Here is a 27,630-nt window from a genome sequence, read left to right on the forward strand (position 1 = left end):
GCAGCGCAGCATGCTTTTGGGCTAATCTGGGTGAAAAGAAGCTAAAATGAAAGCTGTCTATATTTTGACCAGCAGCTGGTTCAGAATTTAAAATTTGATACATTCTTGTAACATTAGCTACAGGCAACACCAATCAAATACATCGTCATGCCCTTGGGTAAGTTACTAAAGCACGTTGCCAGATAAATGCTTTCTGACACTGCTCGAGTGAACTCAATGCTATTTCATTAGGCATACCTGCTGAATTGCTTGTTAATGCAAAGATCAAATTAGCCATTCACACAGCAGAACAATGCTTTTACACATGTAGTCAAGATAACAGTGAACTTCGAAGTGAGCATCAGAATTGGGACGAGGTGTTGCTGTTACCAGGTGGACTGCTCTGGGACTGTCACAGACAAACCTCTGTAGTGTTAACAGAGAATGACCTCAGAAAGAGAAAGCATCCGCTGAGTGACTCTGCTAGAAAATAATGGTCAGACTGCTTAGAGTTGGAAGGTAAGTCCATTAACCAGACTGGAAAAACGTTGCCTGGTCTGATGAGCCGTGGCTTCTGCTGCAACGTTCAGATGGCAGTTTGATGTAATGTCACAGCGTGAATTAACCCTGCCTTGTATCTGCAGCTCTGGACGTGGGTGGTGGTGGCGGTGTATTGGTGTCTTGACACCCTTAATGCTATTCTTTAAAAACCAGAGCCAGACTGTGAGTTTGAGTCCAACACTGCATGTCACAAAGCTCACATAATCTCAAATTGGTTTCTAGAACGTGGCGAGGAGTTCTCTGTACTCTGATGGCCTCCAGAGTCTCCAGAGCTCAGACCAACAAAGCACCGTTGGGATGTGGTTGAAACGGGGGATGAATTCAGCCAAGAAATCTGCAGCAACTGTGTGGGTCCCTTTAACTTCAAAGGCTAAAGGATGTAATTAAAGAAGTGTCTGGGTGTGAGTGTGTCTGCAACCGACATGTGATGTGTTAATATCAGCTAGGATAGCACCCTGAGGCCCTCAGAAACCTAATGGCAAACAAAGGGACAGCATTTTCAGTAAGCGTGTTTAGTCGTGTTTATATACCAATGAAAATTTTGTTCCAAGCATTTTAAGTTACTTTTGGGTTGGGGTGTGCTATCTTCACAGCTCTGGTGAGTGGTGCTCTTGGACTCTTGTGCAAAGCAAACATTTCTGCACCTAGATTAAACCCAGGAGGCTCTCCAGCCAAGAAAGAATTCAGCATGTGTAAGTTATTAGGCTCATCCGAGGGCTGACTGCAGCTCTGGAAGGTTTGAATCACGACTCCTGCACTGGGCATGTGCAGTGCTGTGCCCCCTTCCTCATTTCTTAGTTGTTGTTTTTTTGCATATCTACAAACACATTGCTCACATGCTTCCAGTCATCAACTAAACTTTAATGTTGGACAAAGATAACCTGAGTAAATACAAAAAGGAGTTTTTAAATTTGATTTCTTAAGAGAAAAGAGTTATCCAAATCTACCTGAAACATTTTTGGTCACTTTAAATATCTATCTTATATTTGCTGCAATTGCTGCTGCCCCGTTGGCCTGGCCGCTCTTAATGTTTAATGTCAATCAGAGTTCATAATCAAAGAACATATTAAAGTGTCTTTGCTATAAACTGATTGGCACTTCTACCTTATGGCACAAATGTTCTTTCTGGCTTGGCATGATTCAGTATTTACTATTTAAGTACCGGAAATCACTTTTTGGCATCACACTGGCCTCCTGCGGCTGTGCGCTCTGCACGCTACGTCATGACGTTGTGGATGATCGGCAACATGGCGGCGCACAGTGTTCCTTCGACGTTAAAGAGGCTTCTGTTCGCTGTAAAGGTGAGCTGACCGCCAGGGTCTGTGCTTTCACTCAGAGGACCTCCACAAACAGCTAACGCACAGTCCGCAGAGTCTGTGACGGAACAGCCGCTGGAAACAAACTTGGAGTTTCCATTACGAGGGGCTGTACCACACTGTTAGAGGTTTCAAAGTATTTTGCGCTGAAACTTGACATGTTGGCGCTGCTGTGTCGCGTATCTTGTGCAGCAGAGTAGACACTGAGTCTTGCGGGTATGGGCTCAAATGTGGTCATAAATATTTTGTACTTGTAAATCAGTTTTGTATGTGTAAACAGAGTGTGTGTGTGTGTGTGTGTGTGTGTGCGCGCGCGCGCGCGCGCGCGTAAGTAAAAAGATTTGTGCATGGACTTAGCCAAAAAAAAAAACTGCAAGTGACAAGTACGAATTTTGACCCTATTTCTCTTGCTTTCATCTGATTGGTCAATGTCATGTCAATCACAAATGTAACAATCCAATCAGAGAACAGATGGTTGAACTGCAGGTCCTTGAAGGGTGATACAGTTTGGAGGATCTCTATATAAATATCTGATAGCAGCTAGGTCCCCTAACTTTCAGCAGCTGTTGAAAGGAAAAAGTTGTGCTATATCAGTGGTTAGAAATACCATTAATACTTTAGGATTAGTTTAACACAAAGTCAGGGCTGACCCAGGACCATTGCTGTGAGTCACAGTGCGCAGCATAAAAGTCCTTTCACATCGGAATGCAGGATGTGCTGCTAATGCTAACTGCTAACTAAAAGCAAAGGATCCAGAATTTGTTGCTGGCTGCTGAGCTCTGTGGGTTTTTGCAGCAGCTCTACCTGTACTAGATGCACCTGCTCCTTGTCGTTTCTAGCTCTGACTTTATGTCCTCTACAAGAGTTTGGTTTTTTTTGCTGGTTCTTCAAAAGAATAGGGTCAGAACTCGTACTTGTAACTTGCAGGTTTTTTGGCTAAGTCCACATACAAATCTTTTTTACGCACACACAAATTCTTTTAACACATACAAAACTGATTTACAAGTACAAAATATTTATGACCACATTTTGAGCCCATACTGCGGGTGATGCGTGGCCTGTTGCTTCACGCTTTCATGCCACAGACATTCCCGGGACTGTGCTGCCCTCTCCCTCCTCTGTCTGCACTGAGTCGGCTGCTGTGACCCTGCACACCAAACATCCCGTGTTTGTGCAACTGGGACACCGGCACCTCAAACACAGGCAGACGGAAACCAGGTGACAAGCTGCGAACAAATAGTTAAAAGCTCAGGCCATGTCCTGCATTTGGAGTGGCTGTAGCTCAGGAGGTGCCGCAGGTCATCTACTGATTGAAGGTCTGTGGAAGCTCCCCGCTTCATCCCACTGCTCTCCATGCACAGCGCGCGCTCCCGATGCAGGGGGTAGCTACCTTATCGCGACACCTGTCAGCCTTCAGCGAGCTGTGCAACTCAAACACGGAGTCACACCAAGTTGACAGTTCATCTGCATGTTTTGATCCAGATGTTGTGCTGTGTCAGACACTTTGTAGCTGAAAGTTGATCAGGTGCTTTGATGCAGACCTCCCGTGACTTTTTCCCTGTAAAGGTTTTAATGTTGATTCCAGGAACAGCGCTGCTGTTTCTTCCACGCTCAGCATGTCACGGTGTGTGGACAGACTCGGGCTCCACGTTAAACTGTGCCCACGTCATCATCACTGCTGCTGTTGTTCTGCAGTGTGATGTTAAAGCTGGGGGCTCTCGTTCATTCACTGCTCCTGCATACGTTTCTGTTGCAGCTTTGTTTCAGTTGAAAATGTCGGAGAAACGCTGGTGTTTAAACGCATCTGCTACAGAGCCGCGCGTTAGACGACAATCGATGCGAAGAATGCGTGTCGAGAATTTTTCATAATCGATTCGTTGGAATTACTCGATGAATCATCGCAGTCCCAGCGGGGAGCGATGCAACGGGAACACGGACCAACGCTTCAGAGAAACGACACATAAAGCAGGAAAAGCGCAGCCAGTGACACTTTTCACTGTTTCCAGCACTCCGCGCTCTCCTCCCAAAGCTGCTTGGTTACACACTGACTGCAGGCAGGCAGACAGTCCAGCAGGTGGCGATCGAGCTCAAGCATAAACCCCGTTATTGTCAAAGCTGGCGAGCATAAGTAGGTGCAGTTAGTCTCTTCCTGCTCACCTGTGTAGAACTTCAGCCACAAGCACACTGCTCTACCGGCTCAAAACTGTCAATAAAAATGAAGAAGAATGCTTTGAAGTCTTCAAGCAAAACTTCAAAGGAAAATATCCGACTTTACTTAAACTTCAATGAGAGGCTCTTTGTAGCATATTTGGATATTTACTTGTTTCTAAGAATCAGTAATGAGGTCAGAGTGTGTGTGTGTGTGTGTGTGTGTGTGTGTGTGTGTGTGCTAACAGTAAAGTTGTGCTGTGTGCTCTGCAGTGTTCCCCTCTCCAGTCCAGATGCTGTGTTGTGCAGAGAGAGGCTCAGTATTCCACGATATCTAGTCCCAATGAAAAGGTAATGCATGGCTCTCGTCTGCTTATTTCATTTTTGTATTCATTCATATTTTCAACAATGCTGATTAAGAAAATCTATATATTTTACTTTCAGTACAAAGTCTTTGTAGTAATGCAACGTTGCTGTTTGTCTTCTTCCTCCGCAGACCTTTGATAAGATCCTCATTGCAAACAGAGGAGAGATTGCTTGCAGGGTAACTCTCATTGACTCACACAATATGTACAGTTAACAGCTGGTTGTTTTGGGGGGACTAAGAGGAAATTCCACTTTGACTTTACGGATAAATGCCACTGATATGTATCGACTTTCACATCAAGTTGGTGCCAGAATTCTTTAAATGTGACAGTACTTGTGCTCGTATGGGACCACAGGTAGCAAAGTGATCCTTGACAATAACAGGTCCGTACCCCTGACCTATCCAAATGCCAAAAACAGCATTCACACAGCTGTAAATAGAGTTTTCGTGTGTGATTAATGTTAAGTCATGGTCACGATGAATGTGTTTCATGCGTGGACGTGTCAAGCTGTTCATCTTAAAATGAAGCAGAGAGCAGCTGCAGCTCACAGCCCGTCTCATTGCTGCAGCAGGAAACTCTGCAGGGCTCAGCTGTGAAAGGTGCTCTGCCTACGTTCTTCATCTCATGCTAACTTCTGCATCAGTGGGTCCACCTTTCAGCCACCAGCTGCCTGATATTATGTAGCAGCACGGGGGCTGTGGTGGTGGGGTAAACGTCCGGGATCCATGATTTCCAATACAGATAATGACATCCTCTATATATTATTCATATCTCAGTGCTTTTAATGCTGCAGCTGATTGGTTCAGTTGGCTGTGCCTGCTGATATGTTCTACTGTGAGGTATTTTCCTTGTTTTCAATCAGGTGATCAAGACGTGCAAGAAGATGGGCATCCAGACTGTGGCTGTTCACAGTGATGTAGACTCCAGCGCTGTGAGTCACGACCTGTGCATTTCCAGGGAGCAGGGGAACTCTGATGTTAGACATAACCTCGTGTTGAATAACTGCATGCTGGTTTAATTTCACACCTACCTGAGGACTTGTCTTTGTGTTCAAGGGTTTCATTTGAATTTTCAGACTCAGTGTGATCTGAATGTGATTCAGTAGGTTAAACGTAAATTCAAGCTCAGGTTAACTTAAATACTTTATCCTGAGAGTTAACAGTTAATGCACGTTGATGCAAAGAGGAATGGTTTTATATTACATAGTTTATAGTTAACACTTCAGTGTTGGATCAGACACCTGGGCAGTGATAAATCAGCTGATGCTTCTGCACTGACTGTGTTACAGTCAGGTATAATAACTAATGTTATTCATACCTGACTGATGATTAAAAAACCTTGTTTGTGTGCTGACATTACCATGTACACTACCGCTAGAGCTGCCACGATTTGTCGACTAGTCACGATTACGTCGACTATCAAAATCGTCGACGACTGATTTAATAGTCGACGCGTCGTTTGAAGCTTTGTAAGATCACAAAAGACGCAGGAATAAGTAGCAGGATTTAAGAGTGTAATAACGGACTGAAACAGAAGAGGGCAGCACTGCATGTACAAGGATGCCAGCTGCCGTTAAACCCGAAGAAGAAGAAGCTGTGTCCCAGAATTCATAGCGCAGCCCAGCTCAGTTGTCAACAATGGCGGCAGCTAGTTAGTTTTAATATTACTCTTATTATTCTTTCTGGGTCACAAAATAAACGTTTGACATATTTTCAGGTGAGAATGTAGCTGTGTAAACCTCAAATATCTGCTCAGTTTATCAAGACACCACATATTTTCAAAAGCGCTCCGACGTTTTCGGAGACGTCTGTTACCCACTAGCTCGATAGTGAGCCGGGGGCAAGGCTCACTAGTAGTGATGGGATTTCCGGCTCTTTTTAGAGACCCGGCTCTTTCGGCTCGGCTCACTAAAAAGAGCCGGCTCTTTCGGCTCCGAACCGGCTCTTCAGGTTGTTTTGTTGCTTTAATTAATTTATCATTAACAATAATATAAAATTATGCAGAAAAGGAATTACTAATGTAAAAAAAGTGGTTTTATTTATATATGTTTATATATGGCCCCTAGAGACAAAGCACGTACAAACTCCAAAACACATTTCTAGCGTTAACTGAACTTCCAAAACAGAGCTACTCGGATCACTTAAATTACACAATTGAAAGCATGTGTGTATTGTTTGTGTATTTATAGACAAGCACTCATATTTATTCAAATAATTTTTAAAAAGTTCATTTACCTGTTACTACCATCCATCTTCATCCGCTTTATCCGGGGCCGGGTCGTGGGGGCAGCAGCCTAAGCAAAGAGGCCCAGACCTCCCTCTCCCCAGCCACCTCCTCCAGCTTATCCGGGGGAATACCAAGGCGTTCCCAGGCCAGCCGAGAGATATAATCTCTCCAGCGTGTCTTGGGTCTGCCCCGGGGCCTCCTCCCGGTGGGACATGCCTGGAACACCTCACCCAGGAGGCGCCCAGGGGGCATCCTTGTCAGATGCCCGAACCAACTCAGCTGGCTCCTTTCGATGTGGAGCAGCAGCTGCTCTACTCTGAGCCCCTCCCGGATGGCCGAACTTCTCACCCTATCTCTAAGGGAGAGGCCAGCCACCCTTCGGAGGAAGCTCATTTCTGCCGCTTGTATCCGCGATCTCGTTCTTTCGGTCACTACCCACAGCTCGTGGCCATAGGTGAGGGTAGGGACGTAGATCGACCGGTAAATTGAGAGCTTCACTTTTACACTCAGCTCCTTCTTCACCACGACGGACCGGTGCAGCGTCCGCATTGCTGCAGCCCCAATCCGTCTGTTGATCTCCGGCTCCCTTCTCCCATCACTCGCGAACAAGACCCCGAGATACTTGAACTCCTCCACTTGGGGCAGGAACTCATCCCCGACCCGGAGTGGGCACTCCACCCTTTTCCGGCTGAGAACCACGGCCTCAGATTTGGAGGTGCTGATCCTCATTCCCGCTGCTTCACACTCTGCTGCGAACCGTTCCAGTGCGAGCTGGAGGCCCTCACCCGATGAAGCCAACAGAACCAAATCATCCGCAAAAATCAGAGATGAGATTCTGAGGCCACCAAAGCGAAAGCCCTCCACCACTTGGCTGCACCTAGAAATCCTGTCCATAAAAATTATGAACAGAACCGGAGACAAAGGGCAGCCCTGGTGGAGCCCATCACCCACCGGGAACGAGTCCGACTTATTGCCGGCAATGCGAACCAAGCTCTTGCAACGGTTGTATAGGGATCGAATGGCCCGTAGCAATGGGCCAGACACCCCATACTCCCGCAACACCTCCCACAGGACACCCCGAGGGACACGGTCGAATGCCTTCTCCAAGTCCACAAAACACATGTAGACTGGTTGGGCAAACTCCCATGCACCCTCAAGTATCCTCGAGAGGATAAAGAGCTGGTCCAGTGTTCCGCGACCAGGACGAAAACCGCATTGTTCCTCCTGTATCCGAGGTTCGACTAACGGACGAACTCTCCTTTCCAGCACCCTGGCATAGACTTTCCCAGGGAGGCTGAGGAGTGTGATCCCCCTGTAGTTGGAACACACCCTCCGGTCCCCCTTCTTAAAGATGGGGACCACCACCCCGGTCTGCCAGTCCACAGGTACTGCCCCTGACCTCCACGCAACATTGCAGAGGCGTGTCAACCAGGACAGCCCTACAACGTCCAGAGCCTTCAGGAACTCGGGGCGGACCTCATCAACACCAGGGGCTCTGCCACCAAGGAGTTGTTTAACTGCCTCAGTGACCTCGCCCCCGGAAATTGGCGGGTCATTCCCCTCATCCCCAGACTCTGCTTCCTCCTCGGAAGACGTGTCAGTGGGATTAAGGAGGTCCTCGAAGTATTCCTTCCACCGCCCGACAATTTTCTCAGTTGACATCAGCAGCGCTCCGCCAGCACTATACACAGTGCAGGTAGAGCACCGCTTTCCCCTCCTGAGACGCCTGACGGTTTGCCAGAATCTCTTCGAGGCAGTCCGAAAGTCTTTTTCCATGGCCTCTCCAAACTCCTCCCACACCCGAGTTTTTGCTTCAGCCACTGCCCGAGCCGCATTACGCTTGACCTGTCGATACCTGTCGGCTGCCTCCGGAGTCCCACAGGCTAACCAAGCCCGATAGGACTCCTTCTTCAGCCTGGTGGCTCCCTTCACCTCTGGTGTCCACCATTTGGCTGGAGGTGTGCGTTGAAGATCTTACTACCACACACCAAATCCGGTTGTTGATACTTCCTGGCTTGTGTAGCCACTAGGTAACAAAAGCTCAACACTGCGACCTAGCATCCTGGAGCACTTCTGTTGTCTTTTGTACGTGCTTCTGAGTTTTTACGTGTTTTGGAGTTTGTACGCGTTTTGGGGTTTGTACGTGCTTTGTCTCTAAGGGCCACCATAAATATACTTTATTTATTCACTCCAAATAAAATGTAATAAATAAATCATATAATACAAAAAAAACTATTTACATTTTAAACTTTTAACTATTTAAATTTTCAGCTTTTTCCTTTTAAACAAATTTAACGTGAAACAACACAAAACACTGCAAACCACAACACAATTAAATATAAATTAAAATATTAAAACAAAAAGAAGATGCACATTCTCTGTCATATGGGCCTGCATGATTTCTGAATCCTTTATCATCCGCAACTGAAAATAGTGGATAATTACTATACCTTTCTAATGTGACGTTGTTGTCCCTTGCTCTTTTTCTCTCTGGCTCTGTTCCTGTGCTACTGCGAGTGTAACTAACGCCCCTCCCCCCCCTCTGCCCAGCGCAAAGTACAGGCCGCGTGTGTGGAGTTTAGCGGAAAAAAGGGCGAGAGAGAGGGTGAGAGAGGGTGAAAAAACAAAAACAAACCTCACGGCTCCCAATAAGGAGCTGGCTCGCCTCATTCACTTCAAAGAGTCTGCTCTAAGAGCCATTTCGTTCGCGAACGACCCATCACTACTCACTAGAGCCGTGAGAACACCAGACTCCCGGCAAATCGTTTTCAAACCCACCGCCCTCTTTCACTACTCAGGTTAAACATGATATATAAGTCACTTAGATAACTTAAAAATGTTATTGTTTGGCTTTTTTCAGTATTTTATTTGTTCCTGAGTAAATTGGTTTGGCTGAGATTAAAGTTATAGTTTTTACACAGCTGAATAAACGTCAAGCAGACAGCTGATTATCAGAAGTGTGAGATGCTGGAGAATTTACTCCGGTGTCCTGTTATATTTTAGATAGCAAGGAGTTTATTAAACTCACCGAAACAATCTGCAGATTTCATTAAAATTTAATAAACCATCAACTTGTCTTTACTTTTAGTTAGCACCTTAAACACTTAACGCTGTAAGCTAATGATAGTTATATAAGAGCAGATGCTGCTGGTGCAATAAGCTGTACCTGTACGTCCAGTGGATGATGATCTGATTAGTCGACTAATCGCAAAAATAATCGGTGACTAGTCCACTATCAAAATAATCGTTTGTGGCAGCCCTAACTACTGCCTTAAAGGTTTATCACCTTTTTAGTGTAAACTTTGAATGGTAATCAACATTTGGCTCAAAAAGATCCTTTGTGAGCAGCAGGAGAGCTTTAAACGATGTTTGTCGGTGCTTTGTTTGTGGGACGTTGGTAGAGCATGTTCTCTTGCAATGCCATGGAACAACACCGTGTGCACATTATACAAAAAGTGCACTTAAACTCAAACAAAAACAGAGTGGCACTTCAGGAAGCGTGAGCTCAGATCTTTTCAGATCACCCTTAAAAACAGTGCAAAAAGTCACAGAGGCCTCCGCTGCTTCAAACAAATGATTCTCTGTAACTCTTTTACAAGTATGATGTGAAAGCGAGCCCAACATGTGTGCCTAGGTTCTATATGACCTTTGCATTCATTTTTCACTTTTTTGTTTTACCGTTTTAGTGACTTTAAAGCACATCATCTGGAATAAAATCTTTAATCAAAGAATGGGTATATGAGTAGATTACTGTGCAGTGAAAACTGTTGTTGACGTTTTAGCCGCACAGTGAGCCTCGGTTTACCTCCTGCTGTGGATGTTAATGTTCTGCTCTGTATGGATCTAGGTTCATGTAAAGATGGCTGATGAGGCGGTCTGTGTTGGCTCCGCCCCCACCAGTAAAAGCTACTTGAACATGGATGCCATCATGGATGCCATCAGAGTGACTGGAGCACAAGCTGTAAGTGAATGACATGACTTGCATATTCATTTTGTGTATTTAGCCCAAGTCGATGACCCGAGAACCTGATGCCACAGGTGCATCTACTGACAATCTTATAGGAGTTTGATTCTCAGTGACTGCATCCTTAAGGTTAGAGGTCAGAGGTCAGGTTTTCTGAAAATCTTGTGAATGGAATACCTTAAGAACAAGGTGATGTAAAATTTTGAAATTCATACGACAGGTGCATCTACTAGGAGGCAGAGGGGGGTAACTCTGGGTCCGAATCGACTTCTGTCTTCATGTTAAGATGAAGATGATGCTTTTCTGTATTCCAAAGAGTCATTTTGTTTTTCAGTTGAAGCTCAGATTTCCTGCAGTGTCCTCCGTCATGTTACAGTGGGGCTGCAGAGAGGCTTTTATGTTGATGATGTAGTTGCTTACACACATGTATGAGTGTAATTTGTTTTAAGTTGTTGCCTCCAAAATAAAAGGGACAGGCTTGTAATGTATGTTTTATAAAACAATGCAAAGTACAGTGGGTGAGTTTATCAAAGTGCTTTTTATCTAACATTCACACTCTGTTGAACACATCAGAGAGAAACTAAGGTTCAGTGTCTTGCTCTGAACCACCTTCTGATTATTAGATGAGCTGCTATGCCTCCTGAGCTACAGCCACCTGTTCAGTGGCTGAAAGGGGACAAAGTGCATGATGTATACCTATTTACATTGGAGTCCTACGGCCAGGAGTGTCCAGGCCGTTAACATGCATTCAGACTTGTATTGACAGTCCTGCTAGAGTCTCCTTCTAGGTCAGATGCAGTAATACTGTTGTGACTCTTTTTGATGTCAACAGCTTTTAATTCATAAGTACAATTAAGCAATTGTTTTTTGCATGAAAGGAGTTTTCTTCCAAACCCCCTTTAAAGTATATTTGGGTTTGAAAGTGTGACTTTTTTCTCCTCTCTAAGGTTCATCCTGGTTATGGGTTTCTGTCTGAAAATAAAGAGTTTGCAAAACGACTGGTGAGTTATGCAGTGAATTACTTCTCTCTCAGCACAAAGTCTGTTAGGAGTCTCATGGTACTTTGTCTTGTTGCCAGGCAGCAGAAGGTGTGGCATTCATTGGCCCAGACACCCATGCTATCCAGGCGATGGGGGATAAAATTGAAAGCAAGCTAATTGCAAAGGCTGCCAAAGTCAACACTATCCCAGGATTCGATGGCGTTGTCAAGGTAGGGCCATCAAAACGGCAATGCATGGAAACGCGAAGGCATTTGCTAGATCAAGTCTGAGGGCTGTTCATCGGCTGTGTCATGGTTTTTGTTTTTCACTAATATTTTTTTTCCAATTAATAGGTTAAAGCTAAACATGTGAGTGAAGTTGGCCCCCACCTTCTTCAAATCCAACAAAGTGGTATCAAAAGTTTGTGCTACGTTTGTGCTGCAAAAAGTTTCGTTTGTGCTAATATCATTTTAAAGATATTAATAAAAATTTCTAGAGGTCATCAGAGGTCAACCAGCCCCCCCACATTACCCAAATCAAACAAAATTGATGTCAAACGTTTGTGCTGCAAAAATATTTGTGCTGCTAACATTTTAAAAATTTTAATAAAATAACGTCTTGATGCGTGCTTAATCATCCAGGTAAGTCAATCCCAAAAGGTTGATTCTGTTCATCTGGACATTTTCAGTTGGAGAAACGTTTCGTCATCATCCAGGTGACTTCTTCAGTCTCAGCTGACTGCAGGTTTCCAACCTTATAAACACATGTGAGTGAAGTTGGCCCCCTACCTTCTTCAAATCGAACAAAATTGATGTCAAACATTTGTCCTGCAAATGCAGGTTATGTTTCCCTAATTTTATAAACAGTACATGTACAGTGAGAGATGTTACATCCCAGTCACGGAAGCGTTGGAGGTCGTTCATAAGAGATCACAGGATCAAATCGTAAATGGCCTGTATCTGTATAGCGCTTTACACATCCAGTCATCCACACACTGGTGATGGCAGCTACATTGTAGCCACAGTCACCCTGGGGCGCACTGACAGAGGCGAGGCTGCCGGACACTGGCGCCACCGGGCCCTCTGACCACCACCAGTAGGCAACGGATGAAGCGTCTTGCCCAAGGACACAACGACCGAGACTGTCCAAGCCGGGGCTCGAACCGGCAACCTTCCGATTACAAGGCGAACTCCCAACTCTTGAGCCACGATCGCCCCAGACAGTGTGTGGAGATCCCTTGCCAAAATCAGTACCGCCGTTCCCACATGCCTCAAAGCCTCCAACATCATTACTGTACCCAAGAAGTCATCTACCTCCTGCTTTAAGGACCAGCGTCCTGTCAAACTCACCTCCATCATTATGAAGTGCTTTGAACGGTTAGTCATGCATCAAATCAAATTATCGCTTTCGTGAAAACGCTCAAGTGATGATGGAATCAACTGCCCCTCACTCAGCCCTCACACATCTGAACACTAGAGACTCATATGTCAGAGTGCTGTTCATAGACTTCAGTTCAGCCTTCAGCATCATCATTCCCCAGCAACTCATTCACAATCTGGATCTGCTGTGATCAGCACCTTGCTGTATAACTGGCTGCTAGATTTCTTGACAGGAAGACAGCAGACAGTACGGGTCGACAGCAACACCTCCAGCCCAAGAGCACAGAATACGGGGGCTCCCCAAGGATGTGTGTTGAGCTCCCTTCTCTTCACTCTGCTGACCCACGACGAGATCTACTACAGGGGTGAAGTTAACCATCTGCCAGAGTGGTACAGCAACAACAACCTGTCCCTGAATGTGGAGAAGACCAACAGCGACTCTACTTCCTCTGCAAACTGAGAAGCACAAGAGATTCAACCCCCATTATGAGCACCTTCTACAGAGGCACAGTTGAGAGTATCCTCACCAGCTGCATCACTGTGTGGTATGACTCCTGCACTGGGTTCTGCAGGACAAAATGACAACGGGTAGTGAGAGCAGCTGCACCTGCCTCATCTGGAAGGTCCTCTCCATTACAGGTGACTCCACTCATCCCTTCAGCAGTGTCTTCAGTTTGCTACCATCAGGAAGGATACTGAAGAGCCTCCGGGCCAGAACCAGCAGACTGAGAGACAGCTTCTTCCATCGGGCTGTCAGGATGCTGACCATTTCTGAATCGAGAAGGGGGGCCCAAGGGTACGTCTTAATGTTTCAACGCTTGGCTTACAATGCTGTGATTGTAGCCTTTCCCACTTTCTGTGAATGGGACTCATGGCCATTGATCAGTAGGCTTTGATTAGTTGTCATTGATCAATGGTCATAAGAATTTGCATACTAACAATCATGGAACTAAGCCCCCGGCACATTGTTCATTCAGTGGTGCTAGTTTCCTTCACTATGCAAATGTACTGTTAATAAGGTTGGGGAAACCTGCAGTCAGCTGAGACTGAAGAAGTCACCTGGATGATGACGAAACGTTTCTCCAGATGAACATAATCAACCTTTTGGGATTTACTTACCTGGATGATTAAGCACGCATCAAGACGTTATTTTATTAAAATTTTTAAAATGTTAGCAGCACAAACAAAAATTTTTGCAGCACAAACATTTGACATCAATTTTGTTTGATTTGGGCAATGTGGGGGGGCTGGTTGACCTTTTGACCTTTACCTTTTCATTAATATCTTTAAAACAAAGGCAGCACAAACGAAACTTTTTGCAGCACAAACGTTTGATACCACTTTTGTTGGATTTGAAGAAGGTGGGGGCCAACTTCACTCACATAAGCTAAACTGGATTTTTGCATCTATAGCAAATGTTCAAATGTTAATATTTATGGCATATTTTTCTTGTCATTTAAAAAAATCGTGCAATTATTTTGCTGTGCTGTAATACGATTCAATTATGTTTAACCATTTTAACAATAAAAACCACGACGGTGTTACATTTTAAAGTCACGTAGTTCTAAAAAAAGCAGCTAAAAATTGCGTTTGATCAGCGAAGCTTCTTCAGAAAGTCTCCTTGCACATCACTCTAACCTCTTAATGTTTCAACGCTTGGCTTAATACTGCTCCTTCTCCTCTGCATTCACTTTAGTGTGATGTGTGCAGTCCATTGTGATTCTCATAGAGGTGTTACGAACCTTCATGTTCAGGCTGAGGGAGGAATTCAAGTTGGCAAAACCTCATTTTTGGAATTTAAAGATTTTGTCTTTGAATTTTTAATTCCACGCTTTAAGCTTTAAAGTTCTGAACAGGATTTTTTTTTTCAAAGTCAACTTTATTTGTCGATTCTGCCACATGTACAGGACATACAGAGAATAGAAATTGCGTTACTCTCAATCCCTAGATAAATAGCAAATGAACATTTAAATATATTTAAATATAAAAGTGATTAAAAATGCAAGTAAAATAATTAAAAAGTAAAAATTTAAATAAATACAATTTTACATATAACAAGAAAGCTATACAATATACAATATAATGGGTAAGTGACATTGAGTGTAAACCAGGCAGAGTAGTGCAAGTAGGCAAATAGTGCAAATGGAGATTTAGTAATGTACGGTAAGAGATAGTGTAACAACAAAGTCTTATGAGGTAATGGCAGTCCAATGCTCCACAAAGTGACTGGTAACTGGTGCAGGCCAGTGAGTGAGTCAGAGAGTGTGTGTGTGTGTGTGAGTGTGTGTGACAGAGTTCAGTGAGACCGTGGAGGAGAGAGGGGAGAGGGGGCAGAATCGGGAGGGAGTTAAGCTTCCTGACAGCCTGATGGATGAAGCTGTCCTTCAGCCTGCTGGTCCTGGCCTGGAGACTCCGCAGTCTCCTCCCCGACGGCAGCAGCTTGAAGAAGCTTTGCATTGGGTGCGTGGGATCAGCCGCTATGCAAAGGGCTTTTTTAGTGAGACGGGTGCTGTAAATGTCCTGGAGGGAGGGGAGAGAGACACCAATGATCCTCTCTGCAGCTCTCACTATGCGTTGGAGGGTTCTATGACAGGACGCATTGCAGGCTCCAAACCACACAGTGATGCAGCTCGACAGGATGCTCTCGATGGTGCCTCTGTAGAAAGTGTACATGATGGGGGCTGGTGCTCCTGCTCTTCTTAGTTTGCGGAGAAAGAAGAGACGCTGCTGTGATTTCTTGGCCAGTGCTGTGGTGTTGTACGTCCAGGAGAGATCCTCTGTGATGTGCACACCCAAGAACTTGGTGCTGCTCACTCTCTCCACAGACGCTCCGTCAATGGTCAGAGTGTGGAGGTATGTAACAACGACAGGAGAGGTCTGTGTCTCACTCCAACAACTTTATTAACTGACAGAACTTCACATATAGTCAGCGCCAAAATCTCCACCCCCACACTTCCTTTCAACTTGTGTGTGAGTGGAGCCACCTGGTGGTCCGCCACACATACCCCCCCTTGAACACACAGTCAGGTCTCCATTCAGTCCAGGACCCTGGGTCTAAGCAAACGACCCGCACGACTGAACCTGGGAGGGAGAGAACAGGCAGAGGAAGGTCCATCCTGTGAACGAGGCTGGTGAAGGCGAGCAGGAAAGGCAGGAGGAGGCTCAAACGTTGGTGGTCCGGGGGTAGTCCTGGGGGGAAAACCAGAGACTGTCAACCCCAGCGCAGGAGGTCGGCCACGGCGAGGGGCCTGGGCCGGCACTACATCACTGTCCGGAAGAACATGTGCTGGTTTAAGTCTGTCAACACACACAGTCTCCCTTCGACCCCCAAAATCCAAAACAAAATGTTTCTGGCCCGGTTCAATAACCCTGAACGGGCCGTCATACAGCGGCCGCAGCGGTGTCCTGTGGGCATCGTGCCTGACAAAAACAAACTTAGCAGTCTCTAAAGTCTTTGGAACAAAGGTGTCAGGCACGCAATGGTGCACCGGACCAGGAACCCGAAGCGAGTGCAAAAGCGGGGTGAGAGAGAGCACCGATGGATCGAAGCAGGGAGGAGGATTTTCAGGCAAGAATTCTCCAGGCACGCGGAGGGGCTGACCAAACACTAGCTCAGCTGGGGAAGCGCCGAGATCCTCCTTAACCGCAGAGCGCAGCCCAAGCAAAACCCACGGGAGGTGGTCAACCCAATTGCCATCCTTTAAGGAGGCGCGAAAGGCAGCCTTCAGCGACCGGTGGAACCGTTCACACATCCCATTAGCCTGCGGGTTGTATGCGGTTGTGCGGTGGACTTTAGCCCCCAGTCCATCAGCCATGGCCGACCAAAGCTCGGAAATGAACTGGGGGCCTCTGTCTGACGTAATGTCCGCGGGTGGGCCGAAACGCGAGACCCAGGTCGACAAAAACGCCTTGGCCACCACTGCTGCGGTAGTGGACGCCAGGGGGACCGCCTCCGGCCACCTGGTGGTCCGGTCAACAACAGTCAAAAGGTGCGTAAAACCTTGTGACTGCGGCAAGGGACCCACCAGATCGACATGCACATGATCGAAACGTTTGCCGGGTATGAAGAACGGCTCCAGGGGCGCCTTGGTGTGTTTATGAACCTTCGCGCGCTGGCAGGGAATGCACGCCGACGCCCATTCCTTAACAGATTTGCGAAGGCCTGGCCAAACAAATTTAGAGCTGACCAGTTTAACAGAGGCCCGGACCCCTGGATGAGAGAGAGCATGTACCGAGTCAAAAACTTGACGACGCCAGGAAGCGGGAACCACAGGGCGAGGGCGGCCGGTGGAAACGTCACAGACGAGGAGGGGACCACCGTCCTGCACGGGTCTGTCCTCCAGTATGAGGCCCGTCTGGGTGGATTTAAGCGCGAGGATGTCAGGGTCACCGCTCTGATCGGCAGCCATGGCGGAGTAGTCTATGCCGAGAAAGACGGGAGAAACCAGCGCACGGGACAAACAGTCAGCCACATGATTGGATTTACCAGCCACGTGCCGAATGTCCGTGGTAAACTCAGAAATGGCTGCCAACTGGCGCTGCTGGCGTGCACTCCATGGATCGGAAACCTTGGACATGGCAAACGTCAAGGGTTTGTGGTCCACGTATGCGGTAAAGTGACGACCCTCGAGAAAAAACCGGAAATGACGAGACGCCAGGTGGAGCGCCAGTAGCTCCCTGTCAAAAACGCTGTAATTGCGTTCGCTGTCACGTAGCGTACGGCTGAAAAAGGCGAGCGGTTGCCAGACACCCGAGATTCGCTGTTCCAGCACCGCACCCACCGCTATGTCCGACGCATCAGTGGTCAACGCAATCGGCGCTGAGGGGGATGGGTGGGCCAGAAGGGCAGCATTAGCTAACGCTGACTTAGCATCAGAAAACGCTTGGATGCTGTCCGGAAACCAGTCAACGGGGTCATTAGCTTTTTTACCCTTTAACGCCCCATAAAGGGGCTTCAGCAGATGTGCCGCTCTGGGGAGAAAACGGTTGTAAAAATTCACCATCCCCAAAAATTCCTGCAGTGCCTTAACAGTCGTGGGACGCGGAAATTCCGAAACAGCTCGGACTTTGTCAGGCAACGGAACCGCGCCCTCGGCGGAAACACGGTGCCCAAGGAAATCGAGAACGGGCAACCCAAACTGGCATTTAGACAAATTAATAATCAGTCCATGCTCCGCCAAACGCTGAAAAACCTGACGCAGATGGAACATGTGCTGCTCCTTCGAGCTGCTGGCCACCAGTATATCATCAAGATATACAAAAACAAAGGGCAGCCCGCGCAAGACCGAGTCCATCAACCGCTGGAAGGTTTGGGCGGCACCTTTCAGGCCAAACGGCATGCGCAGAAACTCGAAAAGGCCGAAAGGTGTAATTACGGCGGTTTTGGGGACATCCTCCGCGCGCACGGGAACCTGGTGATATCCCCGTACCAAATCGATCTTAGAAAAAACCGAGGTCCCCGCAAGATGGGCGGAAAAATCTTGGATGTGGGGAATGGGATAACGATCGTTCTCCGTGACATTATTAAGACGGCGGAAATCCCCACAAGGTCGCCACCGACCATCAGATTTAGGCACCATGTGTAACGGAGAAGCCCAGGCACTGTTCGAACGCTGCACGATGCCCAGACGCTCCATGGTGGCAAATTCTTCCCTAGCGACAGCCAGTTTGGCGGGGTCGAGGCGGCGCGCGCGCGCGCGAACACCGGGGGCCCTACTGTAGTTATGTAATGCTCTACCCCATGCTTCGTCACCGTGCTCGAGAAAGTGGGGACAGTGAGTGAGGGGAAACTCAGAAAGCAAACACTGAAAAACGTCACCCGAATCTACTGAGTTAGCATGCACCACGGGCTGAGCACCCCGAGTCAAACAGGGTAATGAGGAAAAGGACACAGCATCAATTAAACGTCTGTTAGCCACATCAACCAGTAGTCCGTGAGCACAAAGAAAATCAGCGCCTATTATAGGCACAGAGCTAGCAGCAACAACAAAGTTCCACTGAAAGTCACGGTCGTGAAAGCAAACAGTCACCAACCTTTCACCGAAGGTTTCGATGGGAGAGCCATTAGCCGCTGTTAGCAATGGCCCGCAACCCTCAGCTAGCCTGTCCGAGCCAGCCGGGGGAAGAAGGCTCTTCTGTGAGCCGGAGTCCACCAGGAAACGCCTCCCCGAGCGTGAGTCCTCTAAGAAAAGCAGCCTTTCCTTGTTGCCAGCGGTCGCGGCTGCTACAGAGCGCTGACATGCCCGTTTCCCTGGGTCTGGAAACTGCAAGGCGGGAGGCAGCGCCGTGCCTTCGCTCCAAAACGCTGGTGATAAAAACAAAGCCCCTTTCCGCGGTGCCGCCGTGCAGCGATTCCGGCCACAGTGGACGAGTCGGAGGGCCCGTGGAGCATCGGTGAGGGGGAGGGGGAAAACGCTGGTGGGTCCTGAATAACCGTCTGGACGCCGAAAGTCCTGGTAGCCAGGAGGATGCGATCCGCCTCTTCCGCAAGGGAGCGGTAATCCTTCGTGGCCAATAGCGGGGAGTTGGCAAGGCCAGCGCGCACTGGAGCCGGCAGCTGTCGAAGAAAGAGGTGGGTGAAGAGAAATCCTCCGTCCTCCGCGCCCAGCAAGGACAGCATGCTCTCCATGAGCTCGAGGGCGGTGCCGTCGCCCAGGCCCGCGATGGAAAGGAGTTTCTCGGCCCGCTCAGCATCAGAGAGGGAGTAACGCCGCAGCAGCAGCCCCTTGAGGGCGGCGTACTTGCCCTGGGCTGGGGGATCCCGGAGGAGAGTCATCACACGGCGGGTTGACAGCGGGTCAAGTGAGGCCACCACATGGTGGTATTTAGTGTCGTCGGCTGAAACTCCACGAAGAGCAAACTGAGCTTCTACGTGCATGAACCATGAAGGAGGATCGTGAAGCCAAAAATCCGGCAATTTAAGCGCCACAGCAAACGCAGCCATCGGCGGAGGTGAAGGTCCGGCGGCCGCCGATGCTTCCAGGCCGGAGCTGGCTTCGTCGTCGAGCCTTAGCATGTTCACTACAGGGGTCACCAATGTGGAGGTATGTAACAACGACAGGAGAGGTCTCAGTGTCTCACTCCAACAACTTTATTAACTGACAGAACTTCACATATAGTCAGCGCCAAAATCTCCACCCCCACACTTCCTTTCAACTTGTGTGTGAGTGGAGCCACCTGGTGGTCCGCCACAAGAGGAGCATGTTGGGTGTGCATTCTCCTGAAGTCCACAACAATCTCCTTCGTCTTCTCCACATTCAGAGAGAGATTGTTGTCAGCACACCACGTGGCCAGGCGTCTCACCTCACTTCTGTAGTCGGTCTCATCCCTGTTGCTAATGAGACCCACCACCGTTGTGTCGTCCGCAAACTTGATGAAGAGGTTGGAGCTGTATGATGGAGTGTATGGAGATGTAAACAGATGATAAAATTATATTATTCCCTTTGTTGTGAAGATGAAATGTGATTTATTTATCCTCAAAAAGTTGGTTACAGCAGCCAGATCATGAAAAACAACCTAGTAAATTACAATATCACAACACAGAGCTGAGACTTTGATCAGCTGTGCCTCAGTTAAAATAGGAATCATTTATTTCTTCAGACTTCTCAAAGTTTGCTTTGCTGATCTGTTGCTCAGCACTTTAATAGTTCTGCACCTCTTGCAATAAGTGCAGCTGTGAAGGTGATTGCTGCTGTGAACAAACCGCATGTATTAATAGTAATGGATCCATATATTCATTTGCCCTTAAATACTTTGTTTTACTCCTCGCCTGTGTCAGACTGCAGAGGAAGCTGTGAAGATTGCACAGCAGATTGGTAAGTCATCGGTTTTTCTGTGTGCTAAAAGTTTACAGTAAACTTTAGTGATGACAGGAAGAATCTTAGTGAGTTTGTTTACTGCAGACATGATCTCCCACACACGTGTTCCTGGCCCACTCGAGCTGTTTACTCCTATTTCTGATTATTTTTTAAATGTATTTATTTATTTTTGTTGAATTGCTGTCAATCATCACATCTTCATGGAGCTGTTACCAAAAGATAACACATTTATTATGTTGAAAATATCATTGTAGGAAAACTCAATGTGCTAAACACAGAAGCTAAAGATGTAAACGCTGTGTAGGTTTACGATATCTGAAGAGATGGAACAGATGAAAGCAGAACTCTCAGTGTGGGAATATAAAGAGTCTGTTTTACTCCTCAGTCTTAAAAGGCTGCTGGGGTTTTGCTGAGGATGATGTCTAAGCTGACATCCATCAAGGACGACACCTCCCACCCCTGCATGAGACTGTACGAGCACTGAGCAGCTCGTTCAGCAGCAGACTTTTACACCCGCAGTGTAGGAAGGACTATTACACCCGCAGTGTAGGAAGGACTATTACACCCGCACTGTAGGAAGGACTATTACACCCGCAGTGTAGGAAGGACTATTACACCCGCACTTTAGGAAGGACTATTACACCCGCACTTTAGGAAGGACTTTTACACCCGCAGTTTAGGAAGGACTATTACACCCGCAGTTTAGGAAGGACTATTACACCCGCAGTTTAGGAAGGACTATTACACCCGCAGTTTAGGAAGGACTATCACACCCGCACTGTAGGAAGGACTATTACACCCGCACTTTAGGAAGGACTATTACACCCGCACTGTAGGAAGGACTATTACACCCGCAGTTTAGGAAGGACTATTACACCCGCACTGTAGGAAGGACTATTACACCCGCAGTGTAGGAAGGACTTTTACACCCGCACTGTAGGAAGGACTATTACACCCGCAGTGTAGGAAGGACTTTTACACCCGCACTGTAGGAAGGACTATTACACCCGCAGTGTAGGAAGGACTTTTACACCCGCACTGTAGGAAGGACTATTACACCCGCAGTTTAGGAAGGACTATTACACCCGCACTTTAGGAAGGACTTTTACACCCGCACTGTAGGAAGGACTATTACACCCGCACTGTAGGAAGGACTATTACACCCGCAGTTTAGGAAGGACTATTATACCCGCACTGTAGGAAGGACTATTACACCCGCACTGTAGGAAGGACTATTACACCCGCACTGTAGGAAGGACTATTACACCCGCACTGTAGGAAGGACTATTACACCCGCAGTGTAGGAAGGAGCGCTACCAAAGGACATTGTGACCAGCAGCTGTCAGACTCTATTACACAGTTTAACATAATCTTACTCATCACCTGTTTAATTGACATATCACATGTTTGTAATTGCTGATACTCATTTGCATCTTGTTTGTACACTGAATATTTCACCAGGATCATTCATACCCCCCCCCCCCCCCCCCCCCTACACACACACACACACACACACACACACACACACACACACTACTTTAGGTCTATATTCCTCCTGCTATAAGAGCTGTGTAACACCCACAGCTGTGTAATAAAGTTTCATTCTGTTCTGTTGCCTGACTGTGAAAAATGCACCTTTGCAGTTGTTTTGTTTTGTTGCCAGGTTACCCTGTGATGATCAAAGCTTCTGCAGGTGGAGGAGGGAAAGGAATGAGGATTGCTTGGAACAATGAGGAGACGAGGTATTGTACTTGGTCACGTGCTCAGTATACACGAGCCCATCAGCTACTCTGTCAGTGCGCCCCAGGGCAGCTACAGTGTTGCTATCACCAGTGTGTGTGTGAATGGGTGAATGACTGAATGTAGTGCTTTGGGGTCCTTGGGGACTAAGTAAAGCGCTATACAGATACAGGCCATTTACTATTTTTTAGTAAATACACACTCAATTATGTGTTGAACAAAACGTAGAAGTAATTGTTTTTATTATTACAAGCATTGCTTATGTAGTAATGACTTAAAGTACTCTGTACAGTATTACCTGAGGTAGTCTTATATTGCAAATATAAGGACTAAAGCTACTGCTATTAGCTCGTACGTCTGCAGCTTATGGAAGATGCTCGTGCAGCGTCTTCTGCTCACATTAGTTAAACTCTTTGATCTTAAGTAGCTCCAAATACCACAGTTAAAATACTATTGCCCCAAACACTGATTCAGCCCCTAGTTAAACTAGTGGCCAGAAATGTGTGGGCCTTTTCCACTAGTAGCTGCTTGGGTCAGTTCAGGTTTGTAGGGTTTTCCATTAGATGGTAGTACCTGGTACCAGGCCGGAGTCTCCCATTGTCATGATGTTTGTTGTTTTGGCAGCGTTGCTTTAATGACCCCAAGCAAATGGTACTCCACTGTAATGGAAAACAACCAGAACAGATGGAGTGGGTGCTAGTGGAAAAGAGGCATTAGTGAGCTCTGAAGTTCTTCCAGAACACTATACAAACTCATTGGATAACCTAACAACACAAGCAGTTATATTATACGACATTAAACAGTCCAGGTCTTCCTTTTTGTTTCGTCCCCGTGTGTTTTACAGACGTTAGTCAAAATCACCTGTTGTTGCTAAAGTTATTCATTCAGCTCCTTGTGCTCTAAACTGAAGCTTATTTACTTACTTAACTGTTTTCCTGTTGTTACTTGTAGACCAATGGAAAGTCTGTATTTGCTCTTTAAAACTGCTGTGATCTGTGGGTGTGCTGTTAACAGGGAAGGTTTCCGGTTCTCATCGCAGGAGGCAGCATCCAGCTTTGGAGACGACAGGCTGCTCATTGAGAAATACATAGACAACCCCAGACATATAGAGATTCAGGTATATCGACTGTCTACACTGATCTCCTTTAACTTTGATGGATACATGAAAGCCAAAAGAGCAAGCGGAGGTGACTCTTTGATTCCTAAACTCCTCGTCTCAGCTCTAGATTCACTGAAATAGAAACAAACTGCACGACAGTCTGTTCAGTCGAGTCGAGAGGAGGCTGTTACCTAACAGCTCTCACAAAACGCCATCTCACAATGCACCACGCAAAGAAGCTTGAAGAGTCAGAAGGTCACACTGCCTCCTGTGAGTCAGACATGCAGCAGGCCTGCACTAATAAGACCGTGAACAGAGCGAAGCGTAGCCTAACGACTCTCCCTCTCTGCTGAGACTGCAGACGGGAGGCAGAGTTTGGCTGAATCCAGCCTGAAAAGTTCGTAGGTCACAGCCGTCCACTCTGAGTGACAGGTTCTGATGTGGGCTCAAACTATTGGATCCCAGTGTGCAGCGCTTAGGAATGCATTGAATGAATTAAAGGTTTTATGCCACAGCTGCCCTAAATGAACAGTGTTGGTATTTAACAAAATCATTAACATTTTACAAAAACCTGAAAAATAGGAAAACACGTGATTATTGTTTGACTAAGATGCTGAATGGTTTTCTTGCATTCCTGAAGAGAAACATGAGGATCACTGTACCAGCTCACATCTGAGGATCCAAGTGTGAATTTGGTGTTTTTTATTTTAATAAAGTTTTTAGATTTCAAAGAATAATTTTCTGGACTTTTGTGACAGATGCTCTAACATGCAGGCATGTTCAGCGACATGTGTAAACCACATAGTGTGTTGACTTGAAAACCTGTTTCAGGTGTTGGCTGATAAACATGGAAATGCTCTGTGGCTCAATGAGAGGGAGTGCTCCATCCAGAGGAGGAACCAGAAGGTAGTGGAAGAGGCGCCCAGGTTAGTGAGACGTTTTTGGGCTTCGCAGTTATTTGTTTCTGTAAAGAACCCACGACAGACCCGACGACATCTTTATTGACTCGGTTGTTGTTCACACAATCGACTCAGTCGGCTGCAGCTTTCCAGCTCACAGCCCGACTCGCATCACAACAACAATGTACTGACAGACAGCACAGCCTTTGTGCCGGCGAGGCGTGATTGCAGATGCCGTGCAGGTGCGTCCATCTTCCCTGCAGCGGCACCGCAGACCACGCCCCACCACAGCTTCAAATGGACATACAGCAAGTAAATAGTAAACAAACTGGTTGTTACATGGCGCTTTTCTGCTCACTCAAAGCGCTTTAATTAGTTTTTACTCATTAGTCAATTAGTAAAACATGGAGATGAAACATGGGGAGATTAAAATCTTGTCATTAAATGTCAGCGGTCTGGGAAACTCTGTTAACGGTTAGAATTATGACTGAACTAAGAAAGGGGAGGACACAGATATTTAAATAATGAAAGTACTCCCCCTGCTGGAAGGAAGCTGTCATTACTGTACTTCCCAAACCAAGAACAGACAAACACGAAATATGTCAAAATTGTAGAGCAATCACTATCCTGAGTGTAGCGTATAACACATGCACCTCTATAATATCAAACGGGGTTTGTAAGGCACAGACAATATGAGGAGCACATTACATGTAATACAGAGAATACAAGGAAATCAAATATCAGCTGCCTGGATCAGTTTAGATGCAGAAAAATCATTCGACAAAGTTAATAATCTGTTTAACATTAGGAAGATTTTGATTTAATGAAAAGGCCATTCAGTGCATTAAAGCGATTTATACAAATCTCACTGCTAGATTAAAACGAATGGCTCGCTAACTGAAAGATTCCACTTGGATTAGACAAACTCAATCACAGGAATAGAAATCAGTCAACAGAATCATGCAGCTTGTTCGTGGATGATATTATGATATATCGTTTAAAATAAACAGTGCAATCCTTTATGAAATCCTTTTAAATCACTAAAATATCCTGAGGGCAACATGACTAAAAATACACCAAAGCTGTATGAAGCAAACAAAGACTTGGCAGGATGGTCTGCCTGCCTTTAGTGCCAAACTAGGCTCCATAAAAATGAATATCCTCCCACGCCTGCTGTACCTGTTCTTATCTCTATTTAATTTCAATTCAATTATATTTTATTACAGCAAATCACAGCAACAGTTGCCTGAAGGTGCTTTATATTGTAAGGCAGACCCTACAATAACACATACAGAGAAAAACCCAACAATCATATGACCCCCTATGAGCACCACTTTGGTGACAGTGGGAAGGAAAAACTCCCTTTTAACAGGAAGAAACCTGCAGCAGAACCAGGCTCAGGGAGGGGCGGGGCCATCTGCTGCAAGGTTAAGGGAGGAAGACAGAACAAACACCCAGTGCATCATGGGAAAGCCCCCAGCAGCCTAGGCCTATTGCAGCATAGCTAACAGAGGATTCGGGGTCACCTGCTTTTTCAAAAGGAAAGTTTGAAGCCTGATCTTGAAAGTAGAGATAGTGTCTGTCTCCTGAATCCAAACTGGAAGCTGGTTCCACAGAAGAGGGGCCTGAAAACTGAAGGCTCTGCCTCCCATTCTACTTTTAAATACTCTAGGAACAACAAGTAGGCCTGCAGAGCGAGAGCCAAGTGCTCTAATAGGGTGATATGGTACTACAAGGTCATTGAGACATTATTTGACATTTCTGTAAGGCTACTTTGGTTTCACATCCACTTTTGTTTCTTCCAAAGCTTTTTAGAGGCTGCATCTGTGGGCTGCTTCCCCTGTACATGGAGCTGCTATCAAGTTCTATATAATTACAAAAATGTTTAGTCCGCATGCTTATTGACCTCCACTGTGGTCTTTGTATGTCCATGGTTGTATTTCTTACTGTTTGATAGTTTTTGTGTTTTTTATTTTTAAATGTATTTAGAGCCAAATTAAGAAAACACTTAGCAGGCGGAGTTCTTACTTCCCTGATTTCTTGCTTTCCTGCCCACATTAGTCTGGTTTAGTTACACACACACACACACACACACACACACACACACACACACACACACACACACACACACACACACACACACACACGGTCTGTTTTTAATCACGACTGAGTGTTACAGAACTCTGCATTAAATCAAGTGTCAAAGCAAAGTGGAATCATTCAAAATGATAACGTTGTTGTAGCTCTAATCTGTTGTGCTTTATTTTCATAGTCTTTAAAGGTTTTTAATTTTAACAGGATGGGTTATCTCGTTAATTATCATTAATTTCCTTCCTTCCTCTTTTTCTTCTTCTTTGATATTGACTTCTCATTGTGTCCTCCCCGACTAATTTGCTGTTCCTTTGGCATATTTACTCAGAGTTTTGTGCCCTTACTTTAGTTTGCAGGGAAGCAACGTGGTCCTCCAAAGTAATCACAGATCAGCCTGTGACTCGCGGAGTTTATCTCCGTCCTCATCTCTCCCACAGCTGCCACAACGCCGTCCATGTCAGAGAAATGCCTCAAAAAATGTTTTGTTTTAGCCTGTACGATGGAGCGAAGCAGCAATCAGGTGTAAAATAATCAGCAATAAAACACAGATTTTTAATTTTGCTCTTCAATAATTTGCAATGAAAGGTGGCTGGAAGACTCGAGCTGTTTGTTTTTGTTTCAGTGAAACGAGTTTGAGCTTCTGTGTCGTGTCCATGCAGTACTTTCCTGGACCCAGTCACACGACGGGCAATGGGTGAGCAAGCAGTCCAACTAGCCAAAGCTGTGCAGTACTCCTCTGCTGGGACTGTGGAGTTTCTAGTGGATTCTAAGAAGAACTTCTATTTCCTGGAGATGAACACACGACTACAGGTTCAGTTCCATTTTATTTATATGTATGACAAACAGTTGCCTCAAGGCGCTTTATATTGTAAGGTGGAGACCTTCACCTTCAGGTCACCTGATCCAGCCCTAACTATATGCTTTATCAAAAAGGAAAGTTTGAACCCTTCTCTGAAAACTAGAGAGGGTGTCTGTGGGCCCTCACAGGGAAAAATAAAGCCTGCTGTTCCTACACTCGAGCAAACTCACTGAGATAAGGCAGAGTTTGACCCCGAGCTGAATC

At 46.2% G+C, this 27,630-nt stretch overlaps 1 protein-coding gene across 1 annotated transcript in view; it reads left to right on the forward strand.

Moving 5' to 3' along the window:
• Positions 1-1,763: 1,763 nt before the first annotated feature.
• The window catches only part of pcca (propionyl-CoA carboxylase subunit alpha), a 37,489-nt gene continuing 11,622 nt past the window's right edge, over positions 1,764-27,630 (forward strand). Inside the window, exons 1-12 of the mRNA XM_085368982.1 lie at positions 1,764-1,841; positions 4,278-4,355; positions 4,501-4,548; positions 5,235-5,303; positions 10,446-10,559; positions 11,510-11,563; positions 11,641-11,772; positions 20,699-20,735; positions 22,402-22,480; positions 23,493-23,595; positions 24,409-24,503; positions 27,227-27,377. Of these exons, the coding sequence (XP_085225108.1) occupies positions 1,764-1,841; positions 4,278-4,355; positions 4,501-4,548; positions 5,235-5,303; positions 10,446-10,559; positions 11,510-11,563; positions 11,641-11,772; positions 20,699-20,735; positions 22,402-22,480; positions 23,493-23,595; positions 24,409-24,503; positions 27,227-27,377 (1,038 nt within the window). The remainder of the gene's footprint in view (positions 1,842-4,277; positions 4,356-4,500; positions 4,549-5,234; positions 5,304-10,445; positions 10,560-11,509; positions 11,564-11,640; positions 11,773-20,698; positions 20,736-22,401; positions 22,481-23,492; positions 23,596-24,408; positions 24,504-27,226; positions 27,378-27,630) is intronic.

This window comes from Diplotaxodon limnothrissa, linkage group LG13, assembly GCF_057381915.1.
Source record: "Diplotaxodon limnothrissa isolate DT_005_m linkage group LG13, D_limnothrissa_male_GT1.1, whole genome shotgun sequence".
Lineage (NCBI taxonomy): Eukaryota > Metazoa > Chordata > Actinopteri > Cichliformes > Cichlidae > Diplotaxodon > Diplotaxodon limnothrissa.